The sequence below is a fragment of the Oncorhynchus mykiss genome, chromosome 23 (genome assembly GCF_057628025.1).
Source record: "Oncorhynchus mykiss isolate SJ-2025 chromosome 23, ASM5762802v1, whole genome shotgun sequence".
Classification (NCBI taxonomy): Eukaryota; Metazoa; Chordata; class Actinopteri; order Salmoniformes; family Salmonidae; genus Oncorhynchus; species Oncorhynchus mykiss.
The window spans coordinates 14824821-14850919 of NC_143044.1; the positions used below are offsets into that span (position 1 = coordinate 14824821).

Here is a 26099-nt window from a genome sequence, read left to right on the forward strand (position 1 = left end):
GAAAATAAAAGAATGGGATGAAGCGAGGTGCGTTATGTCCGTGTTTCAGTAAAACAACACAATGTTGCAATATAAGATTGAACATTTCTAAAGTTTGAGAGGATGAAAAATTTATATTTAAGTGTCTTTGGGTGCGACTTGGATAAAAAGTAATGTTCGGCTATGGAAAATCCTATTTCAACCCACACTAGTAGGTCAGTGGAAATTAAACAATAGAAAAAGACTTGTACACTTTGTATTGTGCTGTACAGGATGTCAAAAGAACAAACACAGTGATAATTCATATGATTGAAAAAATAAATAATTATCATACAATTATTATAATTGTCTCTGTTAACATGTATCATGGTTGATCTCTGTATGTCCTAATTTGGTCAGAAAAACTGAACCAGTAGAAAAGTCAAGGCAAACCACTTCTCAAGCGCAAGATTAATCCAGTATTATACAATACAATGACAGAGGCTTGTGTTAAACAGTTTCTATTAATAGCGCTGAATAACTTCATACATAGAGTACATATTACACACACTCAAATGTTGGCTTGAAAACACCATATTTTTTTTTACATCAATAGATGGGATGTGTGATTGGACGCAAGTCTTCATTCCTATGTAAAAGTGAACTGGGATAAATATGCACCTGAATATTCATTTGCCTGAACATTTCAGTGTTGTAACTGATCAAAGTTCTCTTCTCCAAAAGGCACACACGAATACTCTTCTATAATATTCAAACTAACATAGTTCCCTTGAGCAGTTTCCGTAACAGAGGGATGAGATGGCACATTTTGACACCATGAAAAAACACATTTAAGAAAATGTACATATAATTCAACCTTGTTTTATGAACCTGAAAAGTGGCTTGTACCTGACCATTGTTGTCTTTGAAACATTATAGATTAAAAACACTGTATTAGTATGAAAACTTAATGATTAGATAAATAGTTTGTTTTAAATGATTGCAATGCAAGTCTAAAGCTCACATACTGTGCAACAATAACCAGCATCTGTAGCTAGATCCTTGACCTCCACATGTGTGAATACAGTTTCCTGTGTAAACAGCAAAAACACAGTATGAAGGCAAAATATCAGAGAGACTTTCTAACTAAAGAGACAAAATGTGACAAAGATATCCTGTTTCCTTTACCATAATCTCCTCCAACAGCTGGCTCTCTAGCAATTATCCTGGGGACAAGGTTACCTTTACAAGGTTACCTTTAAGTGTTAAGAAACATTATATTATTTTTTACAATAAAAATTGACTCCAAAATGACACAAATTATTTACCATTCATTTATATTGGGCACACAATAATCTGAAACAACCTGAACAAAGAGAAAATGCATCCAACAAATGTGTAGAGTCACAAGCTTGATGTAGTCATTGCTTGCTATGAATATGGCACCGAATACTTGACTTTTTGCTACTTCAATACACATAAGTGAATTTGTCCCTAGACTTACTGGTCCCCTAAAATGGGGGGACTATGTGCAAAAAGTGTTGTAATTTCTAAACAGTTCACCCGATATGGATGAAAATACCCTCAAATTAAAGCTGACAAGTCTACACCAGAAACCTAACAGTCAGTGTATCATTTAAAATCCTGGAGTACAGAGCCAAAACAACAAAACATGCATCACTGTCCACCACCAGTGGGGTAGAAGATGATTGTTTTGCAGTGAGTGAGCCAGATCCCTCCTGGTTAAGTCCACTTCCATGGTTGCGGAGTCCAATCCAGTATCTGGGATATAGTGACACAGTGGAAGCCAGCATGGCCTCTTCCTGTGTATCGTTATAATATCTTTAATGGTCTATCACATACCTGGTACAGTAGAACAGGAGGTTGATGGTAACTTAATTGGGGAGGACAGGATGGTGGTAATGGCTGGAGCAGAATAGGTGGAGTGGTATCAAATACATCATACAAATGGTTTCCATAACATTACCACAAGCCCAAGCTCCCCAATTGATGTCATTCCATTTACTCCATTCCAGCCATTAGTATAAGCAGTCTGCCTCTCAGCAGCCTCCACTGTACAGTAGACAGGTCATGGTGAAATGCCAGCCCTTTATGCCCCAACATGTTTTTCTGATATCTTTGACGGGCCAACTGGATGATGCTGAATCTCAGTGTTGCTGAGCCATACTGAGACCGGCCAAACCTACATGCTCCAATAAGACTGAATTACAATATGTCTCTGGTGGTCTTTGATGAAAAACCTCCTGTAGCTGAGCCATAGGTGACACAGACAGGTCAGCCCTACATGCACTGATAGGCCTCAATGTTTTCTTTGATCTCGGTGAATAAGCCACTGTGTTACACAGCCAGGCCGATCCTACGTGCTCCGGTAGGTCTTTATAATGTCTTTGATAGTCCTCCTGCAGATCGGACAGCAGGCGTTGGCCATCTTCTTCAGTTTGAGGCCACAGGCGTAGCAGAGACACATGTGACCACAGGCGTACAGCACCGTGTCCACTACGTTCTCATAACAGATGGTGCACTCGTCACTCCAAGAGCCCGAGCACACTTGGAAAGTGGAGGATTCTGGGTGGCTGGAGAATGGAGAGCTGCGAGTTGTACCTGGGAGACAATGGGATAGGTTTTAGTGTTAGGTGGATAATTGTCATACCGTATAGCTTGGAAACTGTACTTCTCCTAGTAGGCGTTTTTCAATTTCGGACTAATTATACTGCATCTTCTCTGAAAAGATATCTTCTATGTTTACACTTTGCAGGATATTGAGTCAGTATAACTCATGTTGTTCCTTTTGAGAGGGACTAAACTATAATAACAGGTATCAGGTTGCTGTGTGACCTTTGGGGAATTATACATATCACATTTCCAGCCTATCGCGGTCAAAAGAAACTCAACAAATACGTTAAATGCAGCTAATGTTGCCCTTCTTGGTCACATTGCTGCCATAAACAAAGGTGGTAAATGATATACAGCAAGAGATAGAGAGGAGGAAGAAGAGAAAAAAATAGAGAGAGATAAAACACTGGGATAACATCTAACCTGGTGAGTGAGAAGGTAGTAATGGAAAGAGGGTTCACCTGTGGAGCTGCTGAAGGCTGGTGGGAAGCTGGCATTGAGAATGGTGTTGAGGTTGATGTTCAGGTTGGAGTTGAGGTTGGGCTCGGAGCTGTCGCTGCAGCGCAGTGTTGGGGTGTTAGGGTTGCAGAAGGGGGAGCTGGGAATTGATGGCACCTGAGGGTCTGCATTCAAAGACGAGCCTGAGGGCACAGAGAAGCACTGTGTCACATACAAACTGCTCTGAACTCATGTACAGTGCATTCAGAAAGTATTCAGACCCCTTCCCTTTTCCACATTTTGCTACGTTACAGGCTTGTAAAATGTTTTATTCAATAAATAAAAATCCTCAATCTATACACAATACCCCATAATGATAAAGTAAAAATAGGTTTAGACTTTTTTGCATACTTATAAAACAAAAACAGTATGAATATATTTTTTTTAGAATTCCGCCCCTTTCCTATGAGACTCAACATTTAGCTCAGGTGCATCCTGTTTCCATTAATCAACCTTGAGATGTTTCTACAACTTGATTGGAGTCCATCCGTGGTAAGTTCCATTGATGGGACATGATTTGGAAAGGCACACAACTATCTAAATAAGGTCCCACAGTTGACAGCGCATGCCAGAGGATACATGGATAAATGGATAGCATACAATCTATGATTGTGTGCTATCCATTTATGTTTTTTTATATGTTCTATTTACAGTTGAAGACGGAAGTTTACATACACCTAAGCCAAATACATTTAAACTCCGTTTTTTACAACTCTTGACATTTAAAAAATCATTTTTTAGGTCAGTTAGGATCACCAGTTTATTTTAAGTCTGTGAAATGTCAAAATAATGGTAGAGAGAATGATTTATTTCAGAGTTGATTTCTTTCATCACATTCCTAGTGGGTCAGAAGTTTACATACACCCAATTAGTATTTGGTAGCGTTGCCTTAAATTGTTTAACTTGGGTCAAATGTTTTGGGTAGCCTTCCACAAGCTTCCCACAATAAGTTGGGTGAATTCTGGCCTATTCCAGAGCTGGTGTAACAGAGTCAGGTTTGTAGGCCTCCTTGCTGCACACATTTTTTCAGTTCCGTCCACAAATGTTCTACAGGATTGAGGTCAGGGTTTTGTGATGGCAACTCCAATACCTTGACTTTGTTGTCCTTAAGGCATTTTAGATGGCTCATGAGGAAGGAAAATGATGTGGATATATTGAAGCAACATCTCAAGACATCAGTCAGGAAGTTAACGCTTGGTTGCAAATGAGTCTTCCAAATGAACAATGACCCCAAGCATACTTCCAAAGTTGTACACAAAATTGCTTAATAAGGACAACAAAGTCAAGGTATTGGAGTGGCCATCACAAAGCCCTGACCTCAATCCTATAGAAAATGTGTGGGCAGAACTGAAAAAGCGTGTGCGAGCAAGGAGGCCTACAAACCTGACTCAGTTACACCAGCTCTGTCAGGAGGAATGGGCCAAAATTCACCCAACTATTGTGGGAAGCTTGTGGACGGCTACCCGAAACGTTTGACCCAAGTTAAACAATTTAAAGGCAATGCTACCAAATAATATTTGAGTGTATGTAGACTTCTGACCCACTGGGAATGTGATGAAAGAAATAACAGCTGAAATAAATCATTCTATCTACTATTATTCTGACATTTCACATTCTTAAAATAAAGTGGCGATCCTAACTGACCTAAAACAGAGAATTTTCACTGGAATTACATGTCAGGAATTGTGAAAAACTGAGATTAAATGTATTTGGATAAGGTGTATAGAAACTTCCGAGATCAACTGTATATCTCCATAAATCAGACTGACCCCTGACTCTCATACAGAACTTTAACCCCTAACCTTAACCCCTAGCCTAGCTAACATTAACCACCTAGCTAACGTTAGCCACATCAAGAAAGTCGTGTACTGGACACAAATGTGTTATGAAGAAATGTTGTGGTAGACACAAATTGGAATAAGTAATTTGTGTCTATTTCATGATAATCTCTGATAGTCTGTTGGCTATATGCAGATTAATTATATCACATTGCATTGTATGGCCCCCTCTAAAGTTGTTTGTTTATGTATACAGTACCTGTCAAATATGTTTTTTCTTTATTCACTATTTTCTACATTTTAGAATAACAGTGAAGACATCAAAACAATGAAATAACACACATGGAATCATGTAGTAACCACAAAAGTGTTTAACAAATCAAAATACATTTTATATTTGAGATTCTTCAAAATAGCCACCCTTTGCCTTGATGACAGCCTTGCACTCTTGGCATTCTCTCAACCAGCTTCATGAGGTTCACCTGGAATGCATTTCAATGAACAGATGTGCCTTGTTAAAAGTTACTTAAATTTTTTTCCTTCTTCATGCGTTTGAGCCAATCAGTTGAGTTGTCAGTTTGAGCCAATCAGTTGTGTCCCCGGACCCCAGTCTACAGTATGTATGTTTGCATTTGCGTGCATCTATAAGTGAATCAGGAGCCCTTGAGGTATTGTAGTCTCACCAAGAAGTGCCCCCCCCCCCCCACCACCACCACATTTGCAATCCCACTGGCCATGGCAGTGTCTGTCCTGTGCCATATCCATCCATTCTGAACAGCAGCACCGGCAGCCCTATTTGGCATCAGCCCTCCTATTGGCATCAGAGCAGAATAGCTATGACATTTCCAAATCCACAGACCTAGTGGACTATATCTTAATGGCACAATTTTTGGGGGTTTACACACAGGGCTCTAAAGTGCAACCATTTTGGTTGTCTATGCTACGAAATACTATACTGTCCGACCCGATATTTTATTTTGGGATCACCGTGCATCTACAAAAATAATCAGCCAGGTAATAATTTTTGTAATGAGTAGGCTTCATTGTACTATTGTTTTTGAGTGACCTATAAAGATAAAAAATATAAAAGTGAAGTACAGATTCATTACTGTCATGGTTGCACCATTAATACAGCGAAAACTGATTGTTTCTAGCACAAACTGTTGAAATGTTTTTCTTATTTCTTACATTCATAAACCATTTCACGGGCTGTTCCAAAACCACTCACAGGCATTTGTTTACACCTTGTTCAGTCATGTAACATTATTCGCTAACTAACAACCTGGTTACTCGAGTACCAGTATAACCAAATGTTTAGGGGAAAAGAAAGAAAGGAAAAGGGATAGCAAAGACAGTACAGAATGAACAGTGTGGGGATAGCTTCTTCAGGAAATCAATGACCTTATCATAGCGATGAACTGAACTCTCTTAAGGAGACAGTGTACAATTTTCAATGTAATGCATCTAAATAGGTAGTGCTTTTACACAATGTAGAAACTTAATATTCCACAAACGACTGTAATTTCAATGACATGTTTTTGTATCAACATTTTAGCCTTTTATAATAAACAAAGAGTTTATAGGACACAAAATGAGCCTGAAATCCATATAGGCCCAATTATATCATTTTATGGTGAGGGCAACAGTACCACCAATAAGATGTTTTAATTTAGAAACCTGTTTAAACATAATGTCTGCCATAAAACTCCTCTTACACTGGTATCACTTATGTGCCAAATGAAACAACACCGTCAGTTTGCAAGCAGTAAGCATACACAACCCACACATTACCCCATTTGTTCCCTATTTTTATATCCCGTACCCTAAGTCTCCCTGAAATGGAATAGATACCTGACCTCACTCCCGAAGGTGAAAAAGAACCGCAACAGCTGTACTTCACTCAATGAGACCGGCCATTTTTTTTAAAGAAAGTTTGAAACACATTCTCGTGAACCCTATTGCTATGACAATAATGTACATAATCTAGTCTAAAACTGAGTGACTCTGATACAATAGAGCCTTGACAAGGGGGCGCCCCTATACGTTCCCATCTCTATCTAGTTGGACCACCCTTACTGGCGGGGTCTCAGTTTCAATCCACATAGAATATTATATCAAAATTATTGTGGAGCTCCTGCACCTAAATACAAACAGTACAGGCACCCAACAAGAATGCCGGCACCTATTTCAGTTCAAGTCAAGCACTTGTTTATTGTTATGTATCAACCAAGGTTACACTCAAACATGTTTGGTTTCAAGTGGATCAATGTAAAGCTTGCATATATACAGTATCTTCTTTAAAACGTGTGAACCACATACATCACTAGCATTACTAGCAACAAGTTCAGTGACATTGTGGTAGAGTACTATAATTACACAAGTTTGCTTGCAAGCGTCCTCATATGATCATTATCTACTTAACGTGACCTGTGTGACAGACCGGCTGCACAGCTGTCTGGTAACATCCTGGTCACCTCTAATAGGAGCTCATACAGAAAGATACCCTTCATGTGTATTCCTAAACCCTTTCATCCAGGACAGGGTTCAGATCCTGCCATCGTATGAATGCATTCCTGGCCCCTCTATCTGGAATGGACAACATCTGAAGGCCTAGGAGTATGCAATGCAGCCTGGGATGTCTGCATGTGGCCCCAGGTAAATCTACTGTGGTTCAGTGTTTCCCAACTCCAGTCCTTGAGTACCCCCAACAGTACAGTTTTGTTGTAGCCCTGGGAAAGCACACCTTTTTCAACTGGTCAACTAATCCTCAAGCCCTCAATGAGTTGAGTCAGGTCAGTTTGTTTGGGGCAACAACAAAAATGTGCTTTTGGGGGTACTCAAGGACTGGAGTTGGGTAACAATGATGTAGTGTATGCACAGCGCCTTTCACCACAACCTTATCAGACCTCAGTTGGTAGAGCAGGGTTCTTACAATGCCAGGATAGTAGGTTCGATTCCCGGGACCACCCATATGTAAACCATGACTAAGTCAATTTGATAATAGTGTGTGCTAAATGGCATTATATCTTATCTGAAGTTTGCCACTGTACTTACAGTACACCATGATTTCATTATCATGAATGTATAGTAGCATGTGTGTGTGGAGCTGCAATGGGAATGAAGATAAATAAGTACTCTTTTGGAGCTCATACAAACAAGAAAAAATGAAGGTATTCACACGCCATGATCATGCAAAAGTGATGAACTCCCATCTGCTTCATTTCACAGATCCAACAACACACGACCATGGACAAGAGCCACTTTCAGAGGTGGTGATGTCAGAGTCATAAGAGTGGAGAGAGAAAGAAAGAAAGAAAGAAGAGGTAGAGAAAGAGAGAGGAGATAGAGAGTGGCGGCCACCGTTAGGAGAGTAAGACGTGGGTGAAAACCGTGATGTCTGAATGCGAGATGCAATTATATTTTCATAATGCATATGGAAGGAATCATAAGCAGCTAGCGGAGCCCCCCCCCCCCCGATGGATGATGACACTGTCTGACGCTGCTGCTGGGCCCACGCAGAACAGAAATAACCCACTCAACCCAGGAGAGGAGAGTGGAAAAGATAGGAGACAAATTACCTCGCAATTTCAAAGCAGTTCCATTAGTTCCTTCACATTTCTTGTTTAATTTGTCTTTGAAGACCTGTTCTCAAACACTATGCTAACATAGTTAAACAAATTGAAACACAATCATTCTCAACAACAAATTGGTCAGAAAACAAAGCCTACCAGGGGAACAGGTTGTTCAGGACATTATGACAAATAACCTGGCCTCAACAGAGCTTATTAACAAAACAATAGAGCACACACACACGCATCTGTGCTTACAAGCTGTTTTCTGCAATATAGAAATGTTCATATCAAAATAATAAATTGCCTAAAGACGCAAGGCTCTGTAAAAAAAAGTATTCCTACAGAGTATCAAAGCCATGAACATCTAGTACTAAACATGCTTGCAAACCAGAAAAATATGTAGGCCTACATCTTAAGAGTTCTGATTTCTTTCAACCTGTAAAACATCTTCAAAGTAATACTTTTCCCCCCTAATTTCTCTGTGTAGAACATTGTAGTTTACTTAAATTCCAGGCCCTAAAATCCACTTACAAACAGGAGAATCACTGCAAATGTGAGCGCAAATCTCCACATGCATCTTGTCATTAATTCCCCATTTGCAACAGCACCCTTCCCTGCCAGCCATTATTTATGACATGTTATTCTAGTGTTTATTTATCATGGGTTGGTCCTATAATCACCCTGTTGCCTCTGATACATGGGACTGGCACCTCAATACCAAAAAGTGGGAGTTGTATTCAGGTTTTCCCCCCTAAGGCCTCCTCATCTATCTAAGCTTGTCATGGTGTGTAAAGACTGGGCATGATGTGTTAGTCTGCACCTGAGAGGACTTACAGCTAGGGAATGAGTGTGTACGGTCATTTGTGGTGTGTGTGTGTGTGCCTGTGTATTCCTGCATGCACACAGACATATTCACAGTTCAAGCAGGCAGAAATACAGCCAGTATGAAGATTTCGCATCAGTCTGATGAGTTTTGCAGAGGGCAAGGGAGGCATATATTAACCCCCGCTGTACCAAACCAAATGCTTGGCTAGAAGCAAGGGGAAATAATGTGCGAGTTGAGATAAGAGATTATTTGGTAGTGTACCTGTGACGGCCAATACAATACGGCTTGGAACACTGCTTGTCCAATCAGCATCCATGATGTAAAATTATCACATATGCCTTTACAATCTTTTATGTCCAACAATGAAGATTCAAATACACATTTTTGTGCTCAGAAAACGGAATAAAACCACCCGTGGTTCAAATTCAACCCACAGGCCACCAGTTGGGGAACCCTGATACACAGTTAAGTTAGTTCCTACAGCACGACCGGGAGAAGTACAGTAGGTGAGGGCAAATGTAAGATTAAAGTCGTTATGATAAACGTGTGGCAGAAGAGGTGGGACAGCAAGACCAAGGGTCGGCATTTCAATGTCGTTTGGTTGCGCCTAGGACATTGAACATTGAACTGGTCATTACATTTGGTTGGCAAGCATGTGAATGGTTTGTGTGCGGAGTATATGGTTGATGAAACAGTAAAGCATGTGTTGAAAGTGCCGATATGTGGAAGAGAAAGAAATATTGTTGTGTAGGGTTATTTAGGTTGGACAGGGATGGGAGGGTGGAAGGGATTTGGAGGATGGGGGAGGATTTGTTAGACGTAAGTAGGGCTCTTTTATTTTCTTAGTAGAACAGGATTAGGTCGGAGTGTTTCTTTTTTCATAATGTTTGTTTCTTTTTTGATTCATCTGTACGCTGTGATTGACTGCACACTCCAGTACAGTAGGTGCCGGCAAGCACCTCTAACGTTTGTTTGAGGACCGCCATAATACCATAGAAGACAACGACCTGGAAAACTTTTGCGTTGTGACATCATCGTAAGATATTGAATTATTGTACCAGTGTTGAATGTCTGAACTGAAATTGCTAACAAGCTATTATGTTACGGTATAAATTATTTAAAAGTTTTTGCTTTGTTTGTTGAAACTGTCACTGGGCAGTGACGCTGTTAGCTAGCTAACCTCAAACAGACCAAAGGGGACCTTGTTTTTTTTGCAGATCATTCTATGCAACGTTCTGTTTGAGTCTAACAACGTTAGACATTGAACATACCTACCTAACTAGCTAGCTTGTACCTAACATTTGAACATTGATAGCTAGCTAGCTCCCGGACCGAAGGGGATATCCTGTTAGCTGACATTACCAATAATAGTTTATCCTGTCAGCGAACTCTTCTAGGTCCTAAAAGTTATAACGCTTGATACCTACCTAGTTAATTAGCTAGCTATTTATGACTATGCCAGAAATAGTCATATCTGGCTATACATTGCTTTGACCTAGCTAGCTAGTTGATGTTATCATTCAGAGAGACATTCAAGGTCTTACCCTAGCTACGATTCGTAGCTAGTTATCTAACGCTAGCTGTAAACAGCCGAGTTGCCATCCTATTTTAAAAGTCCTTGATGAGTAGATTTAGTATTTGAAACCATTCAGTCTTATGATTAAATGTCTATAATTTACAAAGCATTATTTTGTTTCTGTCAGTCATACAATTTTACATATATATATATATATACACACACACATCCTTTGAAAATACAGTACAACACCAATCAAAGTAAGTACAGAATAACCATCTATTTTTGTACATTTACGCTTTTCTCAATATTGTAAAAACATGATGTTCTACGGGAAACTTGTATTTATGTACGTGGGTGTGTGTAATAATGTGTACATCTCCCACCAATGTGACACCCCCATGTGTGATCCCCGCTTTGAGAAGGAGGCGACCCACTACACCCCTTGCTACAGTGCCTTGCGAAAGTATTCGGCCCCCTTGAACTTTGCGACCTTTTGCCACATTTCAGGCTTCAAACATAAAGATATAAAACTGTATTTTTTTTGTGAAGAATCAACAACAAGTGGGACACAATCATGAAGTGGAACGACATTTATTGGATATTTCAAACTTTTTTAACAAATCAAAAACGGAAAAATTGGGCGTGCAAAATTATTCAGCCCCTTTACTTTCAGTGCAGCAAACTCTCTCCAGAAGTTCAGTGAGGATCTCTGAATGATCCAATGTTGACCTAAATGACTAATGATGATAAATACAATCCACCTGTGTGTAATCAAGTCTCCGTATAAATGCACCTGCACTGTGATAGTCTCAGAGGTCAGTTAAAAGCGCAGAGAGCATCATGAAGAACAAGGAACACACCAGGCAGGTCCGAGATACTGTTGTGAAGAAGTTTAAAGCCGGATTTGGATACAAAAAGATTTCCCAAGCTTTAAACATCCCAAGGAGCACTGTGCAAGCGATAATATTGAAATGGAAGGAGTATCAGACCACTGCAAATCTACCAAGACCTGGCCGTCCCTCTAAACTTTCAGCTCATACAAGGAGAAGACTGATCAGAGATGCAGCCAAGAGGCCCATGATCACTCTGGATGAACTGCAGAGATCTACAGCTGAGGTGGGAGACTCTGTCCATAGGACAACAATCAGTCGTATATTGCACAAATCTGGCCTTTATGGAAGAGTGGCAAGAAGAAAGCCATTTCTTAAAGATATCCATAAAAAGTGTCGTTTAAAGTTTGCCACAAGCCACCTGGGAGACACACCAAACATGTGGAAGAAGGTGCTCTGGTCAGATGAAACCAAAATTGAACTTTTTGGCAACAATGCAAAACGTTATGTTTGGCGTAAAAGCAACACACCATCCCCACTGTCAAACATGGTGGTGGCAGCATCATGGTTTGGGCCTGCTTTTCTTCAGCAGGGACAGGGAAGATGGTTAAAATTGATGGGAAGATGGATGGAGCCAAATACAGGACCATTCTGGAAGAAAACCTGATGGAGTCTGCAAAAGACCTGAGACTGGGACGGAGATTTGTCTTCCAACAAGACAATGATCCAAAACATAAAGCAAAATCTACAATGGAATGGTTCAAAAATAAACATATCCAGGTGTTAGAATGGCCAAGTCAAAGTCCAGACCTGAATCCAATCGAGAATCTGTGGAAAGAACTGAAAACTGCTGTTCACAAATGCTCTCCATCCAACCTCACTGAGCTCGAGCTGTTTTGCAAGGAGGAATGGGAAAAAACTTCAGTCTCTCGATGTGCAAAACTGATAGAGACATACCCCAAGCGACTTACAGCTGTAATCGCAGCAAAAGGTGGCGCTACAAAGTATTAACTTAAGGGGGCTGAATAATTTTGCACGCCCAATTTTTCAGTTTTTGATTTGTTAAAAAAGTTTGAAATATCCAATAAATGTCGTTCCACTTCATGATTGTGTCCCACTTGTTGTTGATTTTTCACAAAAAAATACAGTTTTATATCTTTATGTTTGAAGCCTGAAATGTGGCAAAAGGTCGCAAAGTTCAAGGGGGCCGAATACTTTCGCAAGGCACTGTACATGGAGGAGTTTGGGTATCTGACCAATCACAGGAGGAGAGGAAGAGGATAAGCATCAGACATCACCAACAATGAGGTAGGCTACAACCTGCAGTCAGACTGTTACCAGGAGTGTGTGTGGATGTCTTTTTTTTAGCTCATCTCTCACTGATCATTTCTGTCATGCCCTGATCTCTCATTCCCCCACCCCTTTCTAGCTTTCTATCTCCCCCTTTTTTCCTCTCTCCTTCTCTCTCCCAGTGTGAAGGCTGTGTATAATGAGTTCCACAGCACTCATGGCCATCAATGAACAGGACCACCTGCACTGGTGGAAGAACACTCACAGACCGGGCATACCCACTGACTGGCATCAGTTCCAGGTGCAACACACAGCGGGCTAATGGAAGTTAATGGGGCCTAATGGAGTGTACTGTAATATGGGATGATGTAAAATTGTGCCCCTTTGTTATTGTCCAAGTTTGTCGAATGTAGTGAACAGTGTTACAAGCTAATGTAGCTAATGTAACCATTATTTGAGACTGCTAGAGGGTAATATACTGGACCGGTCTGCCTTGTTGTGGGCACCAGAAAATAAAATACATAAAATTGAAAACTGTCAAGGCACAGAAAGGCGAGCATGTCTCCATCTGTTTTTGACATCATGCTACAGTACAACTATGTCAGTGATGCTAAAGGCCTTTGCCTGTACGTCACATTCAGTGTTTTACCATGATCACGTCACACTTATCATCCTGGCTAAATCATGCAGTCTGCAAAGGCCTGAAGAACTTAAGAGTCATTCAGTTCTCACCATCTCATTATGATGAATCATCAATTCCTAATTACTGATTGGTTTATTAATTGTTTGTAGATAGCGTTATGTCTCCTCTGTGTCTGTATGTGTGTGAATGAATGACACAGAGATAAGCTTGTTGGGGGTGACTGGGTGCACAGTGCTGTAGCGGTGGGACTGAGAAGACGGCTACAGAGAGCAGACCTGCCAACATGCACAACTACGCAATTCTCTACCCATGTACGCAGGTACAAGATCTGAGTTAAAGTACGCAGAAATGAATAGGGCCTGATTTTTTAATCAAAAATAAATCCACTGAGCAATCTAACATCCCAATTCTCGAGCTGCAACACAGCCATGTACGGAGTTTGTGTCAATGGACATGGAGATTAATACATCATAATTCGACGTAGCTACCCCCTGTCTGCCCCTCCTCCTGTTTGTTGTGATGCTGAGTTTACCTACTGTCAGCTGTTCGCAAACACATGGACAAATCCCTTTTCGACTCTGTGTTGTGGAAAGGTAAACACTAATTGTTTCAAGCTAACGTTAGCGAACATAAGATGGACATTCAGTGGGCTCTAAAGTACCTGCAAGAAATGAAATGCAAATACGAAAAATAACTGGTTTTGTGCGAGTATGATATACATGTAATTCTGTGTCCCATTAGTTGTATTTTCCACGTAACATTACGAGGATCAAGCAACCTGATAGACTAATTATGATCCACGGCACAAAAAGCATTACAAAAGTATAATACAAAATAAATAAACATCTTGGCATTAAATGGAGTCAGGAGTTTAGGAGACTGCAGATTGAAGAATGAATGTGTGTCCGGTATTAGCTATAGAGGCATTGCTTCTATAGACTCACAAACAGTTCAACTTGGGTTAACCAGTACCATGAAAGTAGCTCACCTTTTAGCCAGGTACATTTCTATGGCAACAAATCCTTCAGAACTAACCTGCTCTTGGACAGGCTAACTCAAGGCTAACTCCACTTACCCTGAATGAAATGACTGAGCCAAGAGTTGAAGACCAATTAAATCAGATACCCTTCCTCTCACAAAGATTGTGTCATCATCCCCTTCATTTGAGGAAGGCTGATTAAATATTTTATTCATCAAATGTTAATATTACACATTTAGTAAAGACAGCATTTTACTTTCCAAACTGTACATTTTTTCACGTGATTGTATTTTGAAATTTGCAAAAGCCAAACTTACAGCCGCAACCAACCATAGCAGTTCCCATTCAAGTGAAGACCTTCAGCCATTGCTAACGTGTACGCCTTTGGGTCCACAGGACAAGGATTAAGAAATACCGTTCTATCCAGACTAATCGGATTCCCCATTTCTCAGAGGCCATTTCAAAAAGTGCCTATTGGATGATGCAAATAAATGCAACCCCCTTTTTTTAGCAAAAAAACTAGCTGACCGATCTCGGTGCCATCTGGTGACAAAATGGGAATGGAGTTCTCAGCGGTGGTCCAAAATGACGTTCCGGAATATGGATATTGAACGAGAAAAGAGGGGGGAAAAAATTCCCTTTTAAAATGCATTGGCCAATCAAAACCTAAACTATCGTCTTTCCTATAATTGAATTACTTTGGTACATAGGCATCTATCTTCCACAGGCCATTCAAGGATCATCCACTGAAGTTGTTTCTTAAATGGGGAAAAAATACTTTATCTGAAAAGTCTCACCATTTTCAGTTAAACAACAAAGATGAATATGATGTATTTGCTAGAGTCGATTACATGAGGCTGACTTTATGAAAACAGATTAGCGTTGTATTAACACATATTAACACATACACGTATTAACACATAATGAAGCCTTAGTTTATACTGGAATTTCACTTGATGCACTTGTCATAATCCCTTAACTCTGACATGAGTTTAACAGAATTATGTATTGTATTATCATAACAATTGTACAAAACCGTTCAGTGTCACAAACCCTCCAATGAACTCACCTAGGATCCTGAGTTGTGTAACGTCTCCATGCAGACCAAAGAACATCCATAGAGGCCTGGAGTTGTCCACACACACCTGCATCCCCGCGTTGATCCCATTGAGGCTCAGAAATACCTCCCCCTCCACGTTCACCACGAAACACAGGATATCACTGTTATGCAGGGGCGTCCCTACCCGACACACCGCCCAGAATTCCTTGCGGTCGACCAGAGACTCCGGGCTGTATGGCAGGTCATTGGGCCGAAGCCCGGCCGGGTCGCACGACGTCACGCCGTAGGAGAGTGACCCGAGACGAGTGCCACCCGCCTTGGTCACTTTTACAAACACACTCTCTCCACAACACAGTGGCCGGCTGGTGAACACCAAGGTCCTCTCGTCACCGCTGCGGTGCTCCACGCCCCGGGTCACCGTGTTCTCATCGAGGGCTTTGACGTTGGCACCTCGGAGTGGGTGGAAGTGGAGATCGCTGTCAAGGAGCGAGGGGAGCAGGGAGCACTGCTGGGAGTTGAGGGAGTTCTGGGGGATGGAACAGGAGGTGGAACTAAGGGGGTGCAGGCGCTCCTCTTCCTCCTTGTGTTGGTGGCGAAGGTCACACAGTCTGATAGAAAGGCGAGGGTCGTCTGGGTCCCGCCATAAGGACGCCTGGTGGGTCACGGTGAAGGAGTGAGGATGCAGGCAGTCGAGAGGCACCATCTCACTGTCTGTCGGGATAGAGAGACACAAAAGCAGAATGGTTAATCATCTGATTAACACTTTTCTTATAAATTCCATGAATCAAATGGTCAAAGGTGTGTAAAAAAAACTTTCTATGTTAGTACAATGCACACATTTGTACACTGAAGTGTCTTTTTTATTTTTACATTGGAATATACGTATTATGAGCTGTTTGCCTAAAGCTTTTCAGTTGTCTTTCTTATGCATTCAAGATCTACTTTACTCACTGTTATGAAACATAGTCACAAATGCACAAATAGCTAAATGTGCATGTTTATGTGTTTAGAAATAGAAGCGTTAAAGTGGGAAGGGACATTGCTGGGGGGTAATGTCCATATCAGAATTAAATAGACATAATAGCGTTACATAACATTGACTGAATGAGCAGTTCACTTGTCCCTACTACAAAGACCAAAAAGCTCAGCTGTGCCCTGGACGGGACAGTTCTACACAATATCAGAGACCAAACATTCCAGCTGTTCCACACACTACACAGATAACATTAACTAGGCTTTCAGACTCCATATAGCTCACCATTCTGTTGAAAGCATTTATCAGCCTCAAACAGTTCTCATCGAATGTTAGTGCACCCAGAATTAAGTATGGGAACTAAAATGCTTTAATGTGCAAGTCTTTGGGTTAGTGCAGTATCTTCTCATGCCACTACAAGTTAAGCAACATGCATAAACATGTTTCAAAAAGCTATACACCCAGTGGAAAGTTTATTAGGTACACTCATCTAGTACAGAGTCAGACCCTCCTTTGCCCCCTAGAACAGCCTGAATTCTCTGGGGGCATGGACACATTGCTCAATTGGTATCAAGGGACCTATTGCATGCCAGGAAAACATTACCCACACCATTACACCCTCAGCCTGTACAGTTGCCACCAGGCAGGATGTGTTTATGGCCTCATGTTGCTTACGCTAAATCCTGACTCTGCCATCAGCATGGCGCAACAGGAACCGGGATTCGACGGATTTGATAATGTTTTTCCACTCCTTAATTATCCAGTGTTGTTGATCATGTGCCCATTGGAGCAAATTCTTGTTTTAAGCTGATAGGAGTGGAACCCGGTGTGGTTGTCTGCTGCAATAGCTCATCCGTGAGAAGGACTGACGAGTTGTGTGTTCCAAAATGTCGTTCCGCACACCACTGTTGTACTGCGCCGTTATCCTTTGACCAAATCAACAAACTGTTTTTGCCCACTGGATGTTTTTTGTTTGTTGCACCATTCTCACTAAACCCTAGACACTGTCGTGCATGAAAAGCCCAGGATGCTGGGTGTTTCTGAGATACAGGAACCGGCACAACTAGCACTAACGATCATACCACCCTCAAAGTGGATTAGGTCATTGACTTTGCCCATTCTAACATTCAATCGAACAGTAACTGAATGCCTTGATGCCTGCTTTATATGGCAAGCCATGGTCACGTGACTCACTGTCTGTAGGAGCAAACAGGCTGGTGTACCTTATAAACTGGCCACTGAGTGTGTTTATGCATGTGCAGTGACGTGTATAAACATGACCCGACTTTACATAAGTCACATTAACATTGACCTTAAGTACAGTATGTCCTCTGTAGCCATTTGAACTATCCCATATAAAAATACTATATTATAGTGTGGTCTAAATACTATAGCATTCACTGTAGTATTTTTGCAGACTTTAATGTAGTGCTAAGGACTGAAGTCCGCAAAAACAGTAGTGAATATTGTAGTATTTACTGTCGTGTTTTTGCAGACATGACAGTAGTATATTGTAGTAACACCTGCCGACTAGGGTTAGCCAAAATGTCACAACTACCAGACTACGCCTACTGTTTAATGAGGAGAACACCTCAATCACATCAGGTTCGTGACAGGCCACTGATTGAGTTGGGTCAACAGTTTGAGCAATGCAACAGACCAGACAACATCTTACGAAATTCTATATTTTTTATTCCAATTTTGAATGTTATACACAGGTTCATGATAGCTTTCTGGAAAAAAAAAATGTTTTCACAGAGATTCAGCTGAACAAGTTCACAAGATGCCCAAAAACACTGACAAATACTGTACTTCTGATGGTATTCTAGATCCACTTTATTAACTTATGAAACATACTGTCACATAAATGCATCTAAATGTGCATGTTTTTGTGTTAAATTTGGAAAGGAGATTGCTGGGGGGGTAATGTACATATCAGACAATCATAAATATAGTATTTGAAATGACCCTCTTTGATCATATATGTGACTTCAAGTCATAAGTATTTATGATTGTCTGAATACTGTAGCGTATGCCACTATATGGGTATGTACACTGCTAAAAAAATAAAGGGAACAGTTAAACAACACAATGTAACTCCAAGTCAATCACATTTCTGTGAAATCAAACTGTCCACTTAGGAAGCAACACCGATTGACAATAAATTTCACATGCTGTTGTGCAAATGGAATAGACAACAGGTAGAAATTATAGGCAATTAGCAAGACACCCCCAATAAAGGAGTGGTTCTGCAGTTGGTGACCACAGACCACTTCTCAGTTCCTATGCTTCCTGGCTGATGTTTTGGTCACTTTTGAATGCTGGCAGTGCTTTCACTCTAGTGGTAGCATGAGACGGAGTCTACAACCCACACAAGTGGCTCAGGTAGTGCAGCTCATCCAGGATTGCACATGAATGCGAGCTGTGGCAAGAAGGTTTGCTGTGTCTGTCAGCGTAGTGTCCAGAGCATGGAGGCGCTACCAGGAGACAGGCCAGTACATCAGGAGACGTGGAGGAGGCCGTAGGGGGGCAACAACCCAGCAGCAGGACCGCTACCTCCGCCTTTCTGCAAGGAGGAGCAGGAGGAGCACTGCCAGAGCCCTGCAAAATGATCTTCAGCAGGCCACAAATGTGCATGTGTCTGCTCAAACGGTCAGAAACAGACTCCATGAGGGTGGTATGAGGGCCCGACGTCCACAGGTGGGGGTTGTGCTTACAGCCCAACACCGTGCAGGACGTCTGGCCTTTGCCAGAGAACACCAAGATTGGCGAATTTGCCACTGGTGCCCTGTGCTCTTCACAGATGAAAGCAGGTTCACACTGAGCACATGTGACAGACGTGACAGAGTCTGGAGACGCTGTGGAGAACGTTCTGCTGCCTGCAACATCCTCCAGCTTGACCGGTTTGGCGGTGGGTCAGTCATGGTGTGGGGTGGGTCAGTCATGGTGTGGGGTGGCATTTCTTTGGGGGGGGTGCACAGCCCTCCATGTGCTCGCCAGCCTGACTGCCATTAGGTACCGAGATGAGATCCTCAGACCCCTTGTGAGACCATATGCTGGTGCGGTTGGCCCTGGGTTCCTCCTAATGCAAGACAATGCTAGATCTCATGTGGCTGGAGTGTGTCAGCAGTTCCTGCAAAAGGAAGGCATTGATGCTATGATTGGCCCGCCCGTTCCCCAGACCTGAATCCAACTGAGCACATCTGGGACATCATGTCTCGCTCCATCCATCAACGCCACGTTGCACCACAAACTGTATTATTGGTTGTCTGATGATATACAGTGCATTCTGAAAGCATTCTGAAATCCCTCAATCTACACACAATACCCCATAATGACAAAGCAAAAACTGTTTTGTAGAAATGTAGTATCTACTTAAGTTGATTGGAGTCCACCTGTGGTAAATTCAATTGATTGGACATGATTTGGAAAGGCACACACCTGTCTATTTAAAGTCCCAAAGTTGACAGTTCATGTCAGGGCAAAAACCAAGCCATTGAGGTCGAAGGAATCTTCCATAGAGCTCCGAGACAGGATTATGTCAAGTTACAGAACTGGGGAAGGGTACCAAAACATTTCTGCAGCATTGAAGGTCTAAGAACACAGTGGCCTCCATCTTTCTAAAATGGAAGAAGTTTGGAACCACCAAGACTCTTCCTAGAGCTGGCCGCCCAGCCAAACTGGGCAATTGGGGGAGAAGGGCCTTAGTCAGGGAGGTGACCAAGAACCTGATGGTCACTCTGACAGAGCTCCAGAGTACGTCTGTGGAGATGGGAAAACCTTCCAGAAGGACAACAATCTATGCAGCACTCCACCAATCAGGCCTTTATTGTATATTGGACAGACGGGAGCCACTCCGAGGGTAAAAAGGTACATGACAGCCCGCTTGGGGTTTGCCAAAAGAAACCTAAAGGACTCTCAGATCATTTTTGGCCTGAATAACAAGTGTCATGTCTGGAGGAAACCTGGCACCATCTCTACGGTGAAGAAGCTGTGGGAATGTTTTTCAGTGGCAGGGACTGGGAAACTAGTCGGGATCGAAGGAAAGATGAACGGTGCAAAGAGAAAGAGAGATCCTTGATGAAAACCTGCTCCAGAGCGCTCAGGACCTCAGACTGAGGTAAAGGTTCACCTTCCAACAGGACAACAAGCCTAAGTACACAGCCAAAACAACGCAAGAGTGACTACAGAACAAGTCTCAATGTCTGAGTGGCCCAGCCAGAGCCTGGACTTGAACCCGATCTAATATCTCTGGAGAGACCTGAAAATAGCTGTGCAGCAATGCTCCCCATCCAACCTGACAGAGCTTGAGAGGATTGATAGATTTGCAGTGGTCTGATATTCCTTCCATTTCAATATTATCGCTTGCACAGTGCTCCTTGGGATGTTTAAAGCTTCGGAAATCTTTTTGTATCCAAATCCGGCTTTAAACTTCTTCACAACAGTATCTCGGACCTGCCTGGTGTGTTCCTTGTTCTTCATGATGCTCTCTGCGCTTTTAACGGACCTCTGAGACTATCACAGTGCAGGTGCATTTATACGGAGACTTGATTACACACAGGTGGATTTTATTTATCATCATTAGTCATTTAGGTCAACATTGGATCATTCAGAGATCCTCACTGAACTTCTGGAGAGAGTTTGCTGCACTGAAAGTAAAGGGGCTGAATAATTTTGCACGCCCAATTTTTCAGTTTTTGATTTGTTAAAAAAGTTTGAAATATCCAATAAATGTTGTTCCACTTCATGATTGTGTCCCACTTGTTGTTGATTCTTCACAAACAAATACAGTTTTATATCTTTATGTTTGAAGCCTGAAATGTGGCAAAAGGTCGCAAAGTTCAAGGGGGCCAAATACTTTCGCAAGGCACTGTATAACACTTGTATTTTCATCAACATTTATGATGAGTATTTCTGTAAATTGATGTGGCTCTCTGCAAAATCACCGGATGTTTTTGGAACTACTGAACATAACGCGCCAATGTATACTGGGATTTTAAAAAATATAAATATGAACTTTATCGAACAAAACATACATGTATTGTGTAACATGAAGTCCTATGAGTGTCATCTGATGAAGATCATGAAAGGTTAGTGATTAATTCTCTCTCTATTTCTGATTATTGTGACTCCACTCTTCGGCTGGAAAAATGGCTGTGTTTTTCTGTGACTTGGCTCTGACCTGACAATCGTTTGTGGTGCGTTCGTTGTAAAGCCTATTTGAAATCGGACACTGTGGTGGGATTAACAAGAAGTGTATCTTTAAAATGGTGTGAAATACTTGTATGTTTGAGGAATTTTAATTATGAGATTTATGTTTGAATTTGGCGCCCTGCACTTTCACTGGCTGTTGTCATATTGATCCCCTTAGCGGTATCTCAGCCATAAGAAGTTTAAACAATCAATGAATTATATATGTTCATTGCTGTTATTCCCACCTTTCCTTTTAGATCAACCATACTCCAAACAAAGCCGACCAACTGTCAATCATTCGCTGCATCTATAAAGACTCTTAAACTGAACTGCATTTCTGCCTCAGCGTGCTCTTTACCTGGAATTCCATAGTAGATGGGCATCACCATAACCCTCACCTCAATCAGTTACAATCTTGTTATTTAAGAATATTGTGACAAGCTAGGAACCAATATTTTGGTCAGTGTTTCTCTGGACACGCTTATTTGGGGAGGACATGCATGAAATGTATAAAATTACCCCGCGGTCATGTTTAGGTGAGAGCTTTGTACCTGGAAGGTCCTTTGTGTGTGTATAGGCTGTACGGCGCCGTTGCCGTTGGCTTATTTCTGTAAGCAACCACTTCTGGCCACCGTGCTGTCTTGAGATAATATTTGGGGCGTTGTCGATTGTTCTGAATGGGATGTGTTGTTCGACCATCAGTAGGCAGGTTTCCATTGATCCAGGGTGATTCCACAAAAGCAATGTCGCAACAACAACAAAAAATTGCGACATATCTAATGGAGACAGTAGATGTAGGGGACATTTTAAAAGCTCAAAAACATTTTATCCATTCGACAGGGATGGATTTTGTCAAAATGTATTGCAACAAATGGCAGAATGATTTTTTTTTCAAATAAATGATTTCCGAATACTTCTGAAGTTATGCCGGGCACGTAATGTAGGCTAATCACGCAACTATATGCGCTATTTTAAATGGCAAATGCCTGCAAAACCAAGAAAATAAAAAAATAAGTGTTTTCATTGCAGGGCAACGATTGTTCTAACTTTCCCGAATTGCTTCGCCTTGCTTTTCAAGTTGGCTGGCAAGTTTCACCATCCGATTACTTCACATCTACAGGAACACAAGTTTCACCATGGCACAGACCATGATACGGTGGCGCATGAGAATATGAATATATTAGAGAATGGCAAATATTAGTCTAGTACATTCTATCCATGCTGGCTTTCGCAGTCTACATGAAATATTTGGACAGGCATATAGGTCACCAATTTATTAATGTGCAATGGAAACACTACATTTTTATTGAACACTACATTTTCAATTTTTTGTTGGTGTGACATTACCTCCAGTTGTTTCCATTGACACAAGATGGTTCAATGGAAACTAACCCTAGCAGACAATTGTTGCATCTATATCAACTTTCTAAAATGCAACAAAAATCACTGGACAAGTTAATGAAAACATAGCTACTGAGTTTATTAAATGTGACAATATTCAAGATGTCATTGTATAAAGCCACTGTAATAATGCCCTTTTGTTTTCAGTTGGTTTGTTTGGAGAGGTTTTGCTGGTATGAGGTCCAGGTAGTTTTTTGGCAGAGCCCTTTTCCAATAAGGTGACTGTCTAAGTGAAGTCATTTGTATTTCTAAAATATCTGTTTATGTAAATACAGTGGTTCACTTATTTTTTTTTAACCATCAGTAGAACAGTATTGTTTATCACAGTTTTTGGTCATCTTGTGAACTTGGTCAGCTAAAGCTCTGTGAAAGCACTGTTGTATATCAGAAAGCCATCTATTGGAAGAAACAGATCTAAGTAATTTTGGTGTACTTTTGTTAATGTGTTATTTATGTGTGTCAAACAAGTCAACCTAATCCTCTAAGCTTAAATAAAATGTAGCTTGTTCTTTATATCTGACTCTGTACTGTTTCCCTTTAATGGACCTAGCTAGAATGTGTCTAATTTTAACATATTACAACTCTAATAAACATTTGATATTCTTTCTAAAGGTGTTGTCTGGTTGTTGCATTTCTCAGAACTGTTGACCCAACTCAATAGTTGGTCTGTCAAGAACCTGTGTCTGGTTGAGGTGTTCCCCTCATTAAACAGTAACTGGGGTTGTCTGGTAGTTGAGACATTTTAGCAAACCCTAGTTGACAGGTGTTACTACAGTATACTAGTAATGTCCACAAAACACTACAGTGGATACTAAAGTATACTACAGTAATATCTGCAATACACTAGTGAATACTATCGTATACTAGTAATTTCTGTAAAAACACTAAAGTAAACACTAGTATACTACAAAGTCTGCAAAAAACACTAGTGAATACTGTGGTATTTAGAACATAGTATATAATAGTATTGCTTCATGTGCGTTAGCTGTAAATGGGTAACATGTTTGAACTAAGACCACAAAGGAAATACATTAACTTTGTATTATTCTTGAAACATTTCTAAATTAATTGTATTCACGTGTGGTTGTATTCTTTTTAAACAGTCAATCAAGGGATATTACAGTGTGGAGTATAATATTATACAGTATACTACAACATTCTATATTAAGGACTACTCGATCGAGGGTAAAACTCAGAGGTAATCCCCAGCATGAGCTCCCCAATGACAGCACTTTCGAATCAAATCAGCATAAATAAAGCTAGCAGTCAAATCGATCTTAAAATCCTAAAGTAAGCACTATGTGGTCGAGGGATAGTACAGTGTGTAGTATACTATTCTACACAGTATACTACAAAAGTGTATAGTTAGCACTACAAGTTTGAGGGATACAATATACTGTATAGTATACTATTCTCCAGTATACTGCAATATTCCAAAGTAAGAATTACATGACTGTCATGCCCTGGTCTTAGTATTTTGTGTTTTCTTTATTAATTTGGTCAGGCCAGGGTGTGACATGGGTTTTGTATGTGGTGTGTTTTGTCTTGGTTTTTTTTGTTAGGTATTGGGTTTGTATTATAGTAGGGGTTTCTAGCATAGTCTATGGCTGTCTGGAGTGGTTCTCAATCAGAGGCAGGTGTTTATCGTTGTCTCTGATTGGGAACCATATTTAGGCAGCCATATTCTTTGAGTGTTTGGTGGGTGATTGTTCCTGTCTCTGTGTTTGTTGTCACCAGATAGGCTGTATAGGTTTTCACGTTATGTTTGTTGTTTTTGTATTGTTTTCTTCTTTATGAAATATGTATCAAGAATACCACGCTGCATTTTGGTCCGACTCTCCTTCACCTAAATAAAACCGTTACAATGACTAGTACAGTATTTTACAGTATTCCACAAATGTCTATAGGAAGCACTACACGATCGAGGGATACTAGAGTATAGAGTATATGATAAACAAATTTGTTTATGTGGGATGTTTTTGGGTGGTATAGAGATGGCCAATGCTGCAACTGAAGGAACAGACATTCTGAAGCACCAACCATTTCCCCTTTCCTTTGGCTGTGCTCAACACCAATACATAGTCTCCCTTAGGGATGAAACGGTTACCGTTCCATGGGAAAATTCCCAATGGTTACTATTACCGTTTCAAATTGTAAGTATCATTAAAACCGTGTTTGATTACCTTGGTTTGAAAAACTCACGGTTTGTCTGTCTAACTTGCTAATAGCTTGCCAATAATGTAAACTGAAGCTTTCAGTGTTACCTACTCTTGAAAAAACACTACACGTTGTTCTGCTGCTGTATGCGTCATGTGTCTGCAGACTCTATTCATCCATTGCACACGATAACACGTTATGCAGTTTAGTCACCCAACCAACATATTTTGTTCATTTAAAATCCGTCAGTCGTCGACTTGGTTGTAAAAGTGTTCCAACAGGAGAAACACTATAGAGTCCTATAGAAAGGCTCCTACATTTATGTCAATTGTTGGGCTCATTGCTATCACTGCCTTAAGACTCATTTGTATTTATGTAAATTGTGCATGGGGTCATTGCATACACTCAAATGCAACACAGAAGATAGACTGTGTGTGTGTGTGAATAATACTTACAGTATAACACCAATAATAATAATACATTTGCAACTCCCTTGTTTACAGAGTGGGCGTGCAGCAGGCAAACACAGTGATGCTATGGGTCCCTCCTCTACAGTTGTGACACAGACACTCGAGCAAGTATTTAAAAAGGCAGGACTGCAGCCCTTTCATATTGACATGATGCCATTTCAAATTGTTGAGAGGCCTGGCTTTCTGAGGCTGCCGTGCCTCACTACAAAGTGCCATCATGAACATTATTTTCCAAGACAAATCCCAAACCTGTACTACCAGGTTAAAGCTGATGTTGGAAAAAGTTTGGCTCAAGGTGGTTTGCTGCATCTACTGACC

The 26099-nt window shown here is 40.9% G+C and overlaps 1 protein-coding gene across 1 annotated transcript in view; it reads right to left on the reverse strand.

Moving 5' to 3' along the window:
• Nucleotides 1–218: 218 nt before the first annotated feature.
• The window catches only part of LOC110502475 (E3 ubiquitin-protein ligase NEURL1), a 72758-nt gene continuing 46877 nt past the window's right edge, over nucleotides 219–26099 (reverse strand). The window contains exons 4-6 of the mRNA XM_021580511.3: nucleotides 15597–16298; nucleotides 3054–3233; nucleotides 219–2580 (exon numbers count right to left, since the gene is read on the reverse strand). Coding sequence (XP_021436186.3) covers nucleotides 2336–2580; nucleotides 3054–3233; nucleotides 15597–16298 — 1127 coding nt within the window. The 3' untranslated portion in view covers nucleotides 219–2335. The remainder of the gene's footprint in view (nucleotides 2581–3053; nucleotides 3234–15596; nucleotides 16299–26099) is intronic.